The 16,844-nt window shown below is 43.8% G+C and overlaps 1 protein-coding gene across 1 annotated transcript in view; it reads right to left on the bottom strand.

Moving 5' to 3' along the window:
• Positions 1-15,493, bottom strand: part of LOC128719127 (tubulin beta-1 chain) — a 16,883-nt gene extending 1,390 nt beyond the window's left edge. Inside the window, exon 1 of the mRNA XM_053812750.1 lies at positions 15,383-15,493. Coding sequence (XP_053668725.1) covers positions 15,383-15,439 — 57 coding nt within the window. The 5' untranslated portion in view covers positions 15,440-15,493. The remainder of the gene's footprint in view (positions 1-15,382) is intronic.
• Between the last annotated feature and the right edge of the window lie 1,351 nt (positions 15,494-16,844).

The following is a 16,844-nucleotide window of genomic DNA, read 5'->3' as shown; positions in this document are numbered from 1 at the left end:
TGTGTTGATTCTTACGATGACTCATATAATATATGCCCCCATATCCTTTTAGGACAAAACTCAATGGCCCACACTCATCACACGATGAGTCATCCAATGTGTTCGGAAGTAACGATAATTCCCCCCGGAAAAGGGACTGAACGTTTTATTTGCCACGTACGCAGTACATGGATCCCACTCCCCGCCCCACTCCATAGCCATTGTGTCCATTAGAGCTGGAGCCCTTTCTTTGTTCGCATTGGGGAGAGGGGGCAATATATTAAAATCGGTTGAAATCTAATAGTCTCCCCCCCTCGGGGGTCGCTTCTCCTTTTGGTCGTTTCGTTCCCATCACCGTCTGGTGAATATTTCATCATGGTGCGACGGGCTGATGCACACACACACACAGCAAGGGAGGAAGTTCAATGGTGTATTTATACACGCCGAGAGGCCTTCTAGCGTCCAGTAATCAAATCCTTCCCAAAGTAGGACGTAAGTCGCAAGATGGGCAGAGGAGAAAAGAGCTGTCGCATGGCGCGATTTTCGTTCGTGAGAATCGAAAGGTCTGCACTAACGTTGGATGGATCAATAATCCTACACCAAATTATGGTGTACACAATTTCGTATAGCTCTCTTCTTCGGCAAGTGATAGCGCAGAAAGCATTGAGATTTGAGATACCCCGAGTGGAACATTATTCGTTAGACTCCTCGCCCCAGTTGTGCACAACACACGGAGAGGATGTACCAACGCGCATGCTCTCAGCGCACCAGAAAGGACGATAGTACCTTGGAACTTGCACAACAAAGACGCGTGTACCGTGCGGCCGTGAGGCGAAATTCAGGACGATGAACTTCCCCAACACATTTGCCGTACATTTCTGCCCCCTCGCTTGGGGGTCCTCCTCCGATCAAGCCCCCAACAGCACACAACACTGGTAAATCTGGTGAGTCATAATGTCTCGAGGACTTCTCGGGTTTCTTTCTTCATGGCGACATTCTGTCGCAAGGTTCTTGTAAGAGAAGGAGAGGGGGTGGTTAAGAAATTTTGGACCAGTGTAAGATTATCTTCTCAAGGAATCGTTCCTTCGATTTTCTTGGGGTCACTGATATTTTTTCTGATGATATAATTAGTACCACACCAAGCAGCCTTACCCACACACACTCTAGAAGGTAATTGAGGTTAAAAGCGAATGCTCAAGAGTGTTCACCTTTCGCCTAACGAAAATGTAGACCACCACCACCCATCAACTGCCCACCACATAATGATCTAAAGGCCAGCACATAGGCCAACACCACAAGAGAGACGTCAAGCGAATATAGCAACCGACATTTGGGAATACGTGGGGATTCTACTCCAAACGAGAGAACACCCTGACACCATCAAATACTATGGCAAAAAGATAGCCTCAATTCAAGAACGATCGCCCATTAACGGAGGCCAGAAGTTTCGCCCTATCGCTAATGTACGTATAGCAACAGCGCCCCACAACACAGCCCCCTCACAGATAAATATCAAGCAAAACACCCCTATTTCATTGGGGAACGGGTCTGTTTTTTTTTCTTTTCGTTTGTGGGTTTTTGCCTCTACAGCACCGCGTTGTGTTGTGGCAACCTGATTCGGCCCCCTCACTATGGCAGCACACACACTGTAGATTGGCTTTTTTTCTTCCTCGAAGATGTTTTTTTTTCGAAGGCACTGCGGCATACACATAAGGAAATGAGACCCCCTAGAGCATGGGAAACGCAGCAGCTGCATTATAGAAAGAAGCCAACGGATATATATACGCCTATAAAATGTGACCCGTTCTCATAACATCATCACCGCCGTTCTCCTGGGTGCCACCAACAAGCAGCAACACAAGAAAAGGCTTCTCATTTGTTTACTGGAAACACACACACACACACACACATACGAATTTAACCTCGTGCCGTGTAATTCAAGCCAGTTTTAAATAAATAAGCGCGAATTTGTACAATTTTAAAATTCATTTTTTACGTCGAACTTTTTCAGTGTCTCGGCAAGAAGCAGTGTGAGTTTTTGGTAGTTCCTCCTATTCTCTAGCGCCGCTGTTATAAGGGCCGAGGGGGACACACACAACACGGACGGATGTCCATAAATGGAGAAAAAATATTCCCACCGTAGAGACATTCACTGCCAGGCCAGCAGGCACAGCGCACTGAAGCAAAACACGCAGCAAACAAGGCGCCCTCAACTACTTGCCCAAATTTGCATATAACACAAGCAAATATACTGCGCCAAGCTTACGTGGCGCTGTAAGAGCAAAAACTGGGAGCTAGCTCCAGAAGCCGTTTTGCCAAACATTTCTGTGTGTGCCCTCACAAAACTTTGGCTATTGGCTATCGGTTCGCAGATGAAACAAATGTCAAAATAGAAAGATTATATTTTTCCACACTACTTTTACAAACAATATTCTCCCGACATTGTAGCAACGCATTAGCACACAGCCGCAGCAAAAAAAGAAAAAGGAACGACCCTCACTAAGAGATGCCGGATTTCCGTTGGAACTTTATGATGATGACTACCACACACACTCACACACCACACGCTCACTGGTGGTGGAGGAAACGCAATGCGATACCTTCTTTCTCGCGATGATGTCATCCGCGATAATACAGCCCACTCCCCGCAGAACCGCTTTTCTCTCACACACACACACGCTCCACAACTGCTTGTCAACTCAATTGTGCGTTTAAGCGCAAATGGAATGTGCATACGCCGCGTGGACTGACACAACGCACACACCGTGTTCGAGTTCTTCGTTGTCGGCGATCATTATCATGCCCATCTCCTATCTCCCATACAAACGATACTCTAGGGTAAATTGTTTTCTTTCCCCTATGCGCATACGAGGGGGGTTTGCCATTGAAGAGAAGGCAAAAAAAAATCTAGAACACACACACCCCCACCACACTGTTCTCAAATGATCACGGGTAAGTAGTATTAAACCGTCCAGCAACCAGGCGGTAGTGATCTATTAAGTACACATGATCTTTAAGACGCAGGGGGCACTATATGACACAATTCTTTGGAGGTTACAAACAAAAACCATGGGAAAATGATTGAAAAAGATTGCCTCGTCTAGCCATTAACACAAGCGCAATTTAGAATCTTTTTTTTCTATTTTCAATTTAATTCACACCCACTGGTGGTTATGCGATGCACTCCAAAATTATTCCAGTGTGTTGGTTATTATTAAAAGAAGAAAAAAGTAAAGCAACAAATTTGGTCCCAGTCTTGATAAGAGACGATGACTTTGAAGCACCAGTTTCAGCACACACATTCGTTGCAAAATACTCGAAAAGCAAAAACAGTCAGCTTCGTAAATCACTTAAATAAACAGGCGTTTGAATCTACAGGGCTTATGATAAGCTGGTAGATGATGCAGGTCGCTCCTACTGCTTCACTTCGCAACAAAGTGTTATCAACAAGTGAGAGGTTTATCTTGTACATATATATTCATCGGCGTTTTTAGACGAGGAGGTTACTGAGAAATACCTGCCAAAGACATTAGGAAGAGATTCAGTATTCTCCTCTCAGTATTATTTTCATAGTCAGATAAAGTTAATGCTGAGACCCACTAGTAGTAAGATAATGGTTTCGTGGAAATTTTCATATCTATATAGCTTTATCATGGGAGTTCTTCATCGGGAACTCCATACTAGATGGCCAACGTTTCTGAAATCAAGCAGTAGATGCGCGAAGGAGAAGTACTTTCAACTATAATGGCGATAACGATCGTCTCTTATTAAATTTGATTGATAACAATAATGAGTAACGGGTGTACGCGTGTGACTTCATTCTACAATCAATACTGGGGGAGAAGAGTAACGAAATGGAGCTCTATATTTTTGGAGGATTGTGAAATATGTGGTCATCACATCCATCTTCTGTGTTTTACAGAGACAGCAGAGAGCTCGGATGAGGAGTTGGAGGTGATAGTCAACCAAATGGAAATACGGATGGAACTTGAATGGAAAGAAGATAACATTTTGGACACTTAAAATATTCCAAATACTGCTCCTTAAAAAAAACTTGAAGTTGACGACCGTTTTTCCTTTCCAATTGCTGAAGTCATTCACGCCAATGCTCAAACACGCCCTTTCACAAATATATCATCATTACTCATGAATTTCTGTTTTGTCTTGCCGAGACGCGCACCTAGACGGGCCGGAAATGACTTGGTGAAAAATGCTTATTTATTTTTGGTGTGCCCCCATACATCACTGACACCCCGAACAAACCCAACCCATAGTAGTGCGCGGGGGGCGAGGGGCATCATCTGCGGCATCTCCACACATGCAAGATCGAGATGGAGAGAGCAGCGGTGAGGTTGGGCATACACACCTGTCACTTGTGCCGTGTGTTTTTTTTAACCCATTTTCCGGACTTCAAACAAAACCTAACCTAAAGGAGAGAAGCCAATAATCGAAATGCACCATGCCGGGGGCTGCGCTTTCTGCTTTCCGCGATATGTATCCGGGGGTGCGATGCAATCTGGGGAATATAATTTCATTACCGTTTCTCACACACGAGACCAACAAAAAAAAAAGGCGTCATTGGAGAAATGGGGAGAGCACCATTCATTCAAGCGTTGGAGAAAACTCCGAAGAACTCCGAAATGCAAACTACAACTTTGTTGGGTCGATGGGCTTTCCATTCCCACAAACACACACACACGTACAGGCTGATCTCGACGTCACCGCGTTTTAAACTTCATGTCAATTATAGGTTTCGGTTTCGGCTCTTGTTGTCCCCCGCGCTTGTGAGGATCACCGGGGGGACTATATGTTTATCAACCCTGGGTGAAAGTCCACTTTCGTTGCATTATGTTTTGTGTGACCTCTGGATTGTGTGCGCACACGCATAAGCACCGCGCGCGAGATAAGAAGATTGCAACGTCTCACAGCTGCACACCACAAGACAGGCGGAGGTCGCTGCTTCTTATCCAACAGGGTAAGTTAGTTGTAGGGCCCCCCCAGTCAGCGACTCTTACTTTTGGTTGCATTTTGATGGAAATGGTTTTCAACATGCAGCACCATTATGGAAACATCAGCTTTCCGAAAGAGATGAGCTGAGGATCCACTTACCGCACCTTCCTCTCCTCTCGAGCCCTTTCTTCCTATCTCCCCCCAAATCCTCCCAATCGACCACTTTCGGAATCAATTAAGTGGGGGGTTTAAACAGTAATAATTTTCCTACCATTTGATTACATCCCATTCCTTTACCTTCGGAAATGCACACGACGTGTTGTTGCCTTCCAATTGAAGGACCGCCCCGGGGGAGCATTATGTATATATAGCCATTTCCTTTCCATCGCGTTTTGTGGAAAGATGGAGAAAAGAAAAGAAGATGCACTTCCCATCAAATAGGAATTTCAAATACCCCAAAGAGGGCGCCGCCCCGCGCGCACACGCTTTGCTGGAGTGCACGAGGCATCAATCAAGGCAATTAGCTCTAGCAGCAGTAATCAGCTTCTCTTATTGTTACACGCTCAAAACCACAACCAAAGAGAAAAAAAACTTTCGGATTTTATGCCTCCACAAAATTGTTCCCGTTTTTTTCTTCCCAATTTTCGCGCGCCTTATTGATTGAATTTTTCGGTGCAACACAGTGGCGATCCTCGTGTTGTTAATTCCGATAATAATTTTATTTACTATTTTCCCTTCCACCTGAACCGGGGGGGATTGGTTCTCCTCGGCTTTAAAGGAGGAAAAAATGCATTTGACTTTTCTGCTTTCTTCGTGGTTTGGGAAATGTGTTCCACACCATTCAACTCCGATATACCCGGGCGACACCACGTCACGCGAGGAAATTCTTTTCCTAATTGTCATGCTCATATACACACATATGAAAGCTCGTTTTTCGTCGTGAAAGGAAATTGGGGAGTGTGTTGTGTATAATTGAGAAATAAAAATTATAGCCAAAGGAACACCCGCAACAACCCGGGACAAAAAAAGAGTTGATGAAACGGAAACGGGTCTAATTAAGGGCAGCAGCAAAGGAGACAACAAAACCAGAGCGAAAGGCATTTGAGGAACTATCATTTTTCTCTGTGCGACCAAAGAAAAAGGCCCCAAAATAAAAAAAAAACACCTTCGGGGGTGAAATATCGTTTCCGTGTGGAAAAAGCACAGGAACAAAACGAAGCGTGAACGAAACCATTCACTAAGCCACACATTCCACACACTGTTTGAAAATAAATTAGAAATCATTAGGCTTGTATGCTTTTAATGGGATACACCTGTCTCGGCACCATAAATCTAACATTGCCCACAAAAACCATCTATCTACAGTTACGAAAACCCAATTAAACGTTTTATATACTGCAAGGGCATTAAATTATAAAAAAAAGAACAAACAATGCCGCTGTGTATTGAGGAGGGCATGATAACGCACCAACCAAGGCCATATCTCATGCCTTGTCCATCTTTAGTGGATAACAACACACCGCCGGTCGGTTGCGCTTCGTGAGCGTAAGCTTGGGTGTTCTAAACTATAACCCCCTTAAGCATACGTGGCTCTGCGGGGGTCCCTAAACCACTCTGCGCCCAACACGCGTTTCTCATTGTGCGATATATGAAGGAAAGGCCGGAATAGCTATGGTTTTTGGAGGTGCACGCGAGGAACAACATAATATAACCTCCCCCTTCTTCTCGTCTACATGAATTCTAACACGCTTCGTCGATTTTCCTTCACACCCTACGAGTAAACTACTACTGACGAAGGTTCGATTCTTCCAGATGCGCCTGTTAGAAAAGAATAGGAAAATCGTGTTGAAATCGGTTTTACTTCTTCAAAACATCGGATCAAACTTGTGATGGGGTGTGGTCTCCCCCTGCTTGCCCTGCATGGACACGACACACAAATGATCATCCATATATGGTTGTCCGATTAACCTCACTTGGTTCGAAGATATTTCTTGCTACAGGAAATCATTTTGCCCGATCGGGAACAGTTGTTTCTTCCGGTTCTTTACTATCTCCATACAGGCACAACAGCTCTAAAAAAATGGATAAAAGTTAATGTACAAGAAACAAAGCATTGTTTGCACAAAATTTGACGTCTCTCTGGAAGAGTTAATCATTATTTTCAAATGAAAGACATTGCTTCTCAAATCTCAATTGAACGTATTACAAATTCATAAATAAATCTTATTCCTGGGTGACTATTGCACGCGTAATTCACGGTATTCTCCCCCAATCATTCCCGTCAGTTTGTTTTTTCGATCGATTTAAGTGTAAACACCACACCCATGACAACACTACACAGGGAGAGCAACGGAACTTACACAAAAATGCATGGTAACCCACCCATTATTTCACATACGAATGGTAATACACACCGTATCACTTGTTTGGTACAAATAGGGAGAAACGACGTACACAGCATATACTACCGACACTCCAAACAAGGGGGTGTATATCTCGCTAGTCACCTGAATATTTGGACCTGTTTGTGCCTTTTATACGGGATTTCCAATTTTGGGGGGTGCCTCTCGCTATTGGTTCTTCCTCTTACAACAATTGTACATACTTTTGCAATTGATTTGCAAAAGAAAAATAAAAATAAACCAGAGCAAAACGAGAAACATAGTCACATAATACCTGCATGTAAATATTCCTGTCATTTTGCCCGTAATTTTTACTTTCAACAGAAATTTACATCCTTACGTCCATGATGGGATTTATTTTTTCATCGCATTCAAGTGTTCCTGTTCTTACGTCTTCCCCACTAGGGAGAGCTTAAACAAGATAATTGAGACACCACGTCGATTGGGGAATAATAACATTTATCCCTTACAATAAGGACACTCTGTCGACGACCATCAGAGATGTAAACCACACTCCAATTCACAGAGCCACACATCTGACCCAATAGCCGGTCGGGATCTCTCCGTTGATGTCTGAAATGTTATTTATGTAATATAAATATTTATTTATATTTATATGGCAAAAACACACTCTTCAACCTCTCATAATGGATTTATAGCACAGCAATGAAAGAATCTTTTTTGCGTGAATTTCGCAACGATCGAGTTTGCGGTCTTGCTGGCTAGACACATCCTTCCTGTTGTGGTCGTTCTGCTGTTGTTACTAAGGGGAGCAATATGGTAACAGCAAACGCCTTATACTTCACCAGCTCTCTCTCTCTCTTTCCTCTTTTCTTCTGATGCAAATAATACCAACTTTTTTGCTTCGGTAGGTTCATCATCCCGAAAGATTATTGAACGAAAGGAATTCATTCCGCAACGCTCGGTTGAGTGAGATAATCGGTTTATTTAAAAAGCAATATTCATCCCCGCTCATCCAATCCCTCTTTTCTCCACCACCGTCAGCTTCCTGTTTCGTGTTGTGGATTTTTGCACTACTTCTCGCTTCAATTACTTGGCTTACGCCAACGGGGGGGGACTTTATATGAATAGTTTCGTTTCTCTTGCAACACCTTCCGAGAAATGAAACTTTCAGAACAGACATATTACCCGGGAGGGGATTAATAAAGGGAAGAGTCAATGGACATAGACCAGACGTTATCCCCTACCCGTTGCACCATCACAAAAAAAAGCTTGGGGATGATGGAATGTGCAAAGCCCTTTTTCACATATCACGTGTATGAATCAAACCCTTTCAACGAGAAACCCCTTTTCATTGCACATGCGCCACGCCACGTCTTTTTTTCCTCCTTTCCATGTGGTTGTAAGGAGACGACTGCAGCAAAAAGCCGGTAAAACATGCGCACTTCGCTACAGCAACGCCGGTTAAAACGCATACAAACGGAAGAATGATGATGTGTTTATTGTGGTTCTCCTTGTGCGGGCCCCTTGTCAGATAATTTGAGCAACGTTCCATCATACATGTGTGTTGCGTTTGATATGTTTAAAACAAAACAAGATGAAAATTATTGCAGTAATAAATACCGTCTGCCACTGTTTTAAAGGCAACAAGACACATATGAGGAAGAGTCATTCATATTTTGTTTGACGTAAGTACTACTGCCGGGCGTGGTGAACCCTCGTGCGAGACTAGGTCACAAAGCGACACTTATTTTTCTTCCTCTTCCCTGCAGAGAAATCGCGACTAATAAGAAAAATGTGGGATGCTATTTGTAAATGCAATGACTAAAAAGACATCTGACGTAGCTCATCGCAGCGTAGAAGAATATTCCGGAAACCCGCTTAAAAACACCGCTATTTTGGTCGGATTATTCAAGCAAAAGCGCCCCGTGAAAAGCGCATTCATCTCTAAAACCCGGCATCATCATCACCGATGAAACACAAACAAAATGAAGCTTTTTTTTTGCTTCGGTCTGAAAGTTTGTTGTTCCCATTCCCACGAATAAAATTGAGAAAAGGGCACACGGGCGACTTAGTTCCGGGGGTTTTGTAAAGATCGTGCGTCAAATCACATTTTACTTAGGAATGCTCTGCTTTTTTTTTAAACCCTCTTTTCTTATGGAGCACCACCATCACCAACCATCATGTTACAAACAGATGGAAAATAAAATTATCCAAGATGTCCACCAATGCACACAACTTGGGGTTAGCCATTCAATCACCTCTCGGCTTTAGATGAGCTCATGCGAATAGTGCGGAAAGTTCCCATCACTTTCGATAAAGAAGTGGAACGAACCGATAAAAGTCGTTTGAATGGAAAAGTGGAATTGCGTTCGTCCGTTCGTTTGAATTCAAAAGTTAAATCTTCTCTACTTAGACAATTCTCCGAAATGTGAAAATAAAATTACAATCAAAAGGCTATTCCAAGGGGTAATGTAAGAGCAAAACGTGCAACCCCATCATGAGAATTTGCTTGAAGAAGTTTATAGGGCAACATGTTGACCACAAAATGGAATGTTGTTGAAGAGCTATTATAGGGCAATGATGCTGGTGTCCCTCCCCATTCATGACATTCCAACGCTTGGCTCAATCCATCATGGAACGCACACTTCAACTTTCCATCGGACGATATATATTTTAGCGTGAAACTCTGGAAGAGGGTCAAGCCCTCTTATTGTGTGCCATGCCACCAAGCACCAATCATTGCCGACACACGAAAGGTATTTCAGTTTTCCCGGAATGGGGATGAAAGTTTCCAGATGGTCCAGCTCTTCTACTTCTGCACAATTTGTAGGAAGAATTCTATTTCTAAAAAAAAACATTTCTGATCTTTAAACATAACACACATTGGACCGTTGGACCCGGGTACGGTTCGTTCATACATTTGTAACTCCTATATCCATCCCAACCAGGTAAATGATTCACAAACATGCAAGATGAGGAAAGAAGTCTTCCATATATCTAGCAAAGAACAAGAAGCAGCACATCCAACTGCATCATCTTTTTTACAGCAGAAAAGAAGGCGATCGTGGTGATCTGTTCGGCCACGAAAAAAAACCCTCTGTCGGCGGCGCAGGTTGAGAGAAAGTACTGTTATATCCATGCGCGCGTCTCGTTGGGGTGTTTGTGTGCGTTTTTCTTTCACTCTGTGTCCATGAACTTCAACACAACCACCACCACCACCAAAACCATCGGATCGGCGAAGAGAATTCCACGTTGCTTTTGTCCAATGAAACGTGGCTTCGCGTACAACCAACTTCAGCATGCGAGAAGACGACGACGACGTGGCTTCGGTTGGGTAGCTTTTCTTCTTGCATCGACGACTAACTGCTGCCGCACCGGTTGGGAAGTACGATCGCTACGCCTCACTGGCTAACTAGCTGCTGCCGCTTACGGGAATTGGACAGCGCGCGCGAACCGGGGGAAAAACGGGATCCATTCCCAACTAGCACACACACAGCCCACCGACAATTCAAACCTCCCCATTTCAAAAACGACATTCCAAAGCAAAGTGGCAGTGGAAAAGTGTGGGGTCGATCTGTGCCAAAAAGCACCCACTTGCAAAGGGTTAGGCATCTCTCTTGGTAGCCTCCCCCTCTCTCACACACACATAACACGGGGGTTGCTCAAGGTTTACACCTAACCTAGGGGGCCATTAAAGAAGCCGTGTGGCAAAATGCGCACAAATTCCATTCCCCCTTGTTGGGTGTGGTGGGGTGGTTGAAGTGAGTGTAGGAAGATGTTAAGGCCGACAACTCTTCCCCCCCGCGTTTTTGATTTGGGATCAGTGCAGCATTCTTCTTCTTGTGCCTTTTCTCTCTATCTTAAGAGCCTATGGCTTTTCCTTTTTGGGACCAACATCTTCGTTGCAGCAATTTCTAGGAACTTCCGCACTCGCTTTGCGACTATTTTCGGTCGTTTAACTTAGTAAATGTTGTCGGCCAGAAGAAGAAGTCGAAATTTTTCATTCCGCAAACAGCAAAACATACCGTATGACTATTCACTGGTAATATTTGGTGCAAAGGAAGGTCTAAAAGTGCAAGAACAGCATTAAAAAAGGATGATTTTTAAGGGTGTGACTGTCGTAATGAAGTACTTACATCCATGCAGATATTGTTTTCTCTTCCTCCCTTAAATGGAATTCAATACATTTTCGTATTTCTTCAATTCGCAAGAAAATTTTTCAAGGCTATGTCCGCCACCTTCGGCAACTCCCCAGAGCCTATTGGCATTGCGCTTTTCATCAGCATCCCCGGCCTGGGGCACCGGAATACGGTTTTCCGTTTCGGGGAGTGAAATTCGAAATGCATTGCTGACTCTTGCGCTGCTCCTCCTCGTGCGTGTGAAAAACCGTGGTGGTGGCCCCTCACACTTACACCGCCTTCTTCACTCACTTTTGTGCTACAATTACTTCTTGATCGATTTTCTTCGTGTACCGCGCCCGGGCGAACACACAATTCAAAATTACCTCCACGTGATCGTTTAACTGTTGGAAGAAAAGGCAACGGTCTTTTCTCTCTCCACACACACCTCGATAAGAAATAGAGCAGAAAGTTAGGATGGTGGTCCTTTCGCCCCGCCGTCGGTGATCTTGCATTCGCTTGAAATGCTATATTATGAGCTATTTTGTGGAGCTAACACCATAAACACACACGAACAGAAGAAGGCAAGCGGATTACGGATTAGTTCCCTTGGCTAAAATTAGAAAACGCCACGGGCGACGCTGGATGGAATTAGAACCTTCGGTTCCGTGAGCTAGAAGTACATACACACCCAGAGGGAACTGCACTTTCGGTGGAGAAAAGCCGTGCACCACACTCACTCACTACATGTTGCGCACCCAACAAAAAAAAAGGTGATAATTTTTCACGTCTTCTAAGAAAACGTGCTTGTACCATCAAATGTGGAACCGAAAGAAAAACAGCATCATACTCTAGGGTTTTAGAGATGCAGCACCACAGAGCTGTGCACGGGCTCTAGAGAAGGAAAAGGTTTCCGGACGGCTTAAACCATTAACACCCAAAAGAGTACGTCAGAACACCAGAACACACGCAGCAGAGAAACATGCTGCCCATGTCCCGGCCCTGGGTGATACTTGACAAATTGACACCATTTGGGGAGAAACACGGAACAGCGCCCATCAACATTTGGTTGGGGGGATTTGTTTCGTTTTCCCCCTATTTAGAAGATTGCTTTTCCTGATGATGCTCTTGGCTTCTAATTTTAGAAGAACCGGGGGATGGAAAGCGGCAATCGATTTTCGAATGGAAAATGTTTAATTGCACCCCCTGTGTCTCCCTCCTCCCTCTTCGTTGTATCACACGAATTAAAAATATCTGTCTTTGGTCATAAAATTTAACACGAGGGAAATGGTTAACGGATGGGGCTGTCTGTGCGCGAATGGAGATCGTGTTAGAGGAGCCATGGAACGTAGACAACACCACGGGGTGTAAGATGAAGCGAAAAAGCTAATTGTCGGATGATGATGATGATGGTGTGGATGTGGCGCAGCAGAGAAGAAAATCCTCGAGCGTGAAGATAAATACTCCGCCGTGTGTTCCTTTCCCTTCAACCGTGCCGAAGAGGAGTTCAACCAGGAAAAGATCACGCTTTTCACACGGTACATTTAGGGAAGGCAATGAAATGTGATCTGAAAGCGATCCAAATTTATCTTATCCGACATCGATACTCTTTTCTCGTGTATGGAAAGAGAACTACTTCACAAGCTCGATAATTTAAAGGAAATTGTTCCACACAATAATATGCATTGAAAACGCAAAATAGGCAAAGTAACGCCAACACGCGTTACTGGAAACGTCAAACGTAACGCCTTTTGCAATCACCTCAAAATGACAGCTATATGCGTCGAAGGGCCATCTGCCGTTTGGATGTTTGAATTTAACGGAAATGTGGCTTCGGCTTCGGCTTCGTGGTGTTTAGAGCCCGCTGCACACCAATACACGCACAGAGGGCACGCTTTATCGGCGAAATGTGTAATTGTTTTATTTTAGCCTTCACACAAAGCCGGTTACGTTTTTCCATTCGCTTCGCGCATTCCACACACCGCCGCAAATGACGGTTAAAGCTTACGCACACACAAGCGAAGGTAGAGAGAGAAGCATATAGAATATCGTTCGCATTTCAGCGCGATCATCTCAAGCGCGCGCGGTTCTAAATCTTGCCAACTTGAATACCGAAACTCCGATGCGTTAATATACCGTGGTGTTTCGAAATTGGTATTCTTCAAACATGGCTGGCGTTCTCGTCCGGGGGAGGGTTCCACTAATGGAGCTGGAGAAAAAGAATGGTGTTAGAGAATTCTTCCTGGACGGTGAAATAAATATGCTAATTCACCTGGCTCTCGCCACACACAAAAACCGGACGATGTGAATTTATATGATCCGCGTTCTTTTGAGCTCCTCTTCATTACGTTCTAAAACCTTCTTCTGGATGCTTCGTGGCAAATTTTAGCGTATAACGAGGGTGTTGTTACCATTATTAATTTTTAACTTCTATACAGCATTCATTCATCATTTTAAACACAATTTTCTTGTGACGCCCATGATATCACATTCCTACCTTGTCTCCTTGGTAACACAGAAGAAAAACAAGCCTACTTGGAAATTTTTTAAATGTAACCGATCATTTTGTACACGCATACATACACACTTTGAGCTTCTCGTCTTCCTCTATTAGTTCTCTTCCCTGTGGTGTGGAATAAATGCTAGACATCTGTTTTTGCCTCGTATCCTTCCTCTTTCATCTCCTCTTCAAAAGGGCGATGACTAACACACATACACACCGCGCAACACGCGCTCTTCGCTCTCCATTATACTCACCAAAAAACCGTTAAAATAAAAATGGCCTCATGGTTGGGCTGGAAGTGGTGCGATGCCGGCGAAACAATAGCGACGGCTGTTTTAGGTGATTTAGATTTCATTATTCAATTTCCTCAATGAATATTCTACTGAATATCGGAATATTACTAAAGAATTTCCCCCGAATAGATGATTCAAAAAGTTATTCTCCCCCCAAAAAAAGGACGCCTGCGCACATCCGGTTCCTCGAGTTCCTTGGACAAACAGAAACAAGTTACTCCCTTTTCCAACAACAAAATTCCTTCAGTCGCCACATTTTTACATCACACTTTTCCAGTTATAAAACGAGCATCTCATGAGGCGCACAAAAAAGGCGCTGCGAAAAATGCGAGAACATTTGCCAAAATGGCCGCATCCCATCGCCGGAGCCCGACCCGGACACAGAACAAAATTGGAAAGCGAAGTGTGTGGATGGAAAATTACACGCTTCTACAGGTTTTTCCATCCACGGGCGGGCGGTGGTTGTGGGTTTTCTGCAGTTCCTCTTTCAACTCGGTTGCAAACACAACAACCGGGGGACAGCAAAGTGGCAGCGAGGAAAAAGGTTAACAAACGCGCGAACCGGAAGCGTTTGATTGAAACACAACCGAACCAACAAAAAAAAAACTTTGCACAGAGTAGCGGCCCCACACAGCACACACTGTGGGGGCTGATGGACACGAAGAACAAAAAGAAATACTTGCAGCAATTTCGTACACTTTTTTCTCTTGCTCGTTCTCTTTCTGCGCTTTTGCTTCTCGAATCATGCGATCTCAGTAGCCTCGGGAAAAGATGAGGACAAAAGTGGCCGTCTTTTCACACCGTAACGAACACCAATTTCGCAATGGAAAAGTACACATTTTTAACAAAAATTCTGGCCAAAAAAAAACGTCAGTTTAATTCCAAATTTTCACATCACTCTCATATTTCACATGAGTCGCGCCCCCCGTTCTGTGCAATCACCATTTTGTTAAGTCTCTTTTCCTACGTGCCACAAACAAATTTTTTTTTGGGGAAGAGAGTTCATTACTTTTCACAATCGAATATTTAAACGTTCATCTTTCCTCCCTAATTACACACGCACTCCATTTTTCCAAAACCACGTTTCGCCAGAGTCAATATCAATGGGTGCAACACACACATCATCCCCAACACACAAATCTTGTCGTGGCATTTCGTCCAACACACACTTACCTTAGCACCAATCTGGTTTCCGCACTGGCCGGCCTGAATGTGAACGATTTCTCTCATTTTGAGGGTGAAGTTTTATTTGGAACTTTCGGGAGGCAAAAATCAATTTGCACTAAAACACACCACGGGAGGTTCACCTGAATGCGGAGAACACACAGAACAAAGTTTCACACACTGAGTAGGGGGACCCTTTTTTTTCGCTTCACACACCACTAGCTGGGGCTCTGACGGATTAGACGTCTGCTCTGCTCGACGAAGACACGCGAAATAAGCTTCTCGGAATGGCAGGTATCGCTTTTTGCTCTTCGACAACGCCCCATGTACGCTTTATATTAACGCACGGCTGTACCGCTTTCACGACGCTACTGCGATCACGCACACCACCACTCGACGGCTACGCGACGGCAGTAACAGTGTGTGTGTGCGATGGCACGCGACATCGTTCGACGTGTAGAATTATTATCGATTTTTGTTGTAGGAAAAATAGCTATTTCCGCAAGTAAATATCATTTTGGCATTATTTTCAATCGGTTCGATCTCATGCCTGGTGGTTTGCGATCAGATAAATAGGATTTATTCGTTAAAATCGATTAAATTGAGTCATTCGGATCGCGCTCGGACGGGGTAAGATGTGTGCGTGTGAACGCAATAGCGGGGACGGAACACACACCATCAAAACAGTACCGGCAAAGAATGTAGGTGTGCGTGAAGCGGTTTGCCGCTGCAATACAGTTGTGTGCATAGTTTTATAATTCGGCGAATAAACAAAAACAACAGGAGAAATAAAAACGCTATTTGGTGGCAAGGCTATTTTTGCTGTTTGCCTTTATTTGTTTCGTTCTTTTTTTTCAATGATTTTTGATCGTCTATTCATTTAAAGTATCATCTTGTTCGCATTAATTCATGGACGGAGTATCTACTTTAAATTGTTTAGTTGATTACAATAATTCAATAGTATTTCCTTTAAATTTTCTAAAGAAAAATTGATATTGTTTATGAGTTTCATGCATGCACAAAAATATTTTTTTGACGTAATATAGCTAAATATAAAACAACTTTTTGTGGAAGATAAAGATATAATATTCTATACGCAGTAATGGTAAAATGCATTCATAATTTAACTCGAGACTACTGGCTGGACATATCTCAACATATCATCCACATCCTCACCATGCCATGCGGCAGAAAAAAAGCCCAGACCCAACAACAAAAACAACCTCCGCAGACGCAACCGGTCTTGCCCCTCAAAATAAGGAGGCCTACTGGAACTGAGTTTGCGTACGAGATGATTTAGGAGATTTGGAGATCCTGCATTCAGCTCCAACTCGTACCTCGCCAGAGAGAGACAGAGAGGTGAAAAACATATTGTACCATCCTCCCACCTGCCGGTGGAGGGAGTTGAGTTGAGCCACCGAGCCACACACCGATGTGGTAGCAGATATTTGCCTTTTATGGAAACCAGGTC

This window comes from Anopheles marshallii, chromosome 2 (genome assembly GCF_943734725.1).
Source record: "Anopheles marshallii chromosome 2, idAnoMarsDA_429_01, whole genome shotgun sequence".
Taxonomy (NCBI): Eukaryota; Metazoa; Arthropoda; class Insecta; order Diptera; family Culicidae; genus Anopheles; species Anopheles marshallii.
Note: the sequence above shows the minus strand (reverse complement) of the source record. Positions and strands in the feature narration are given on the sequence as shown.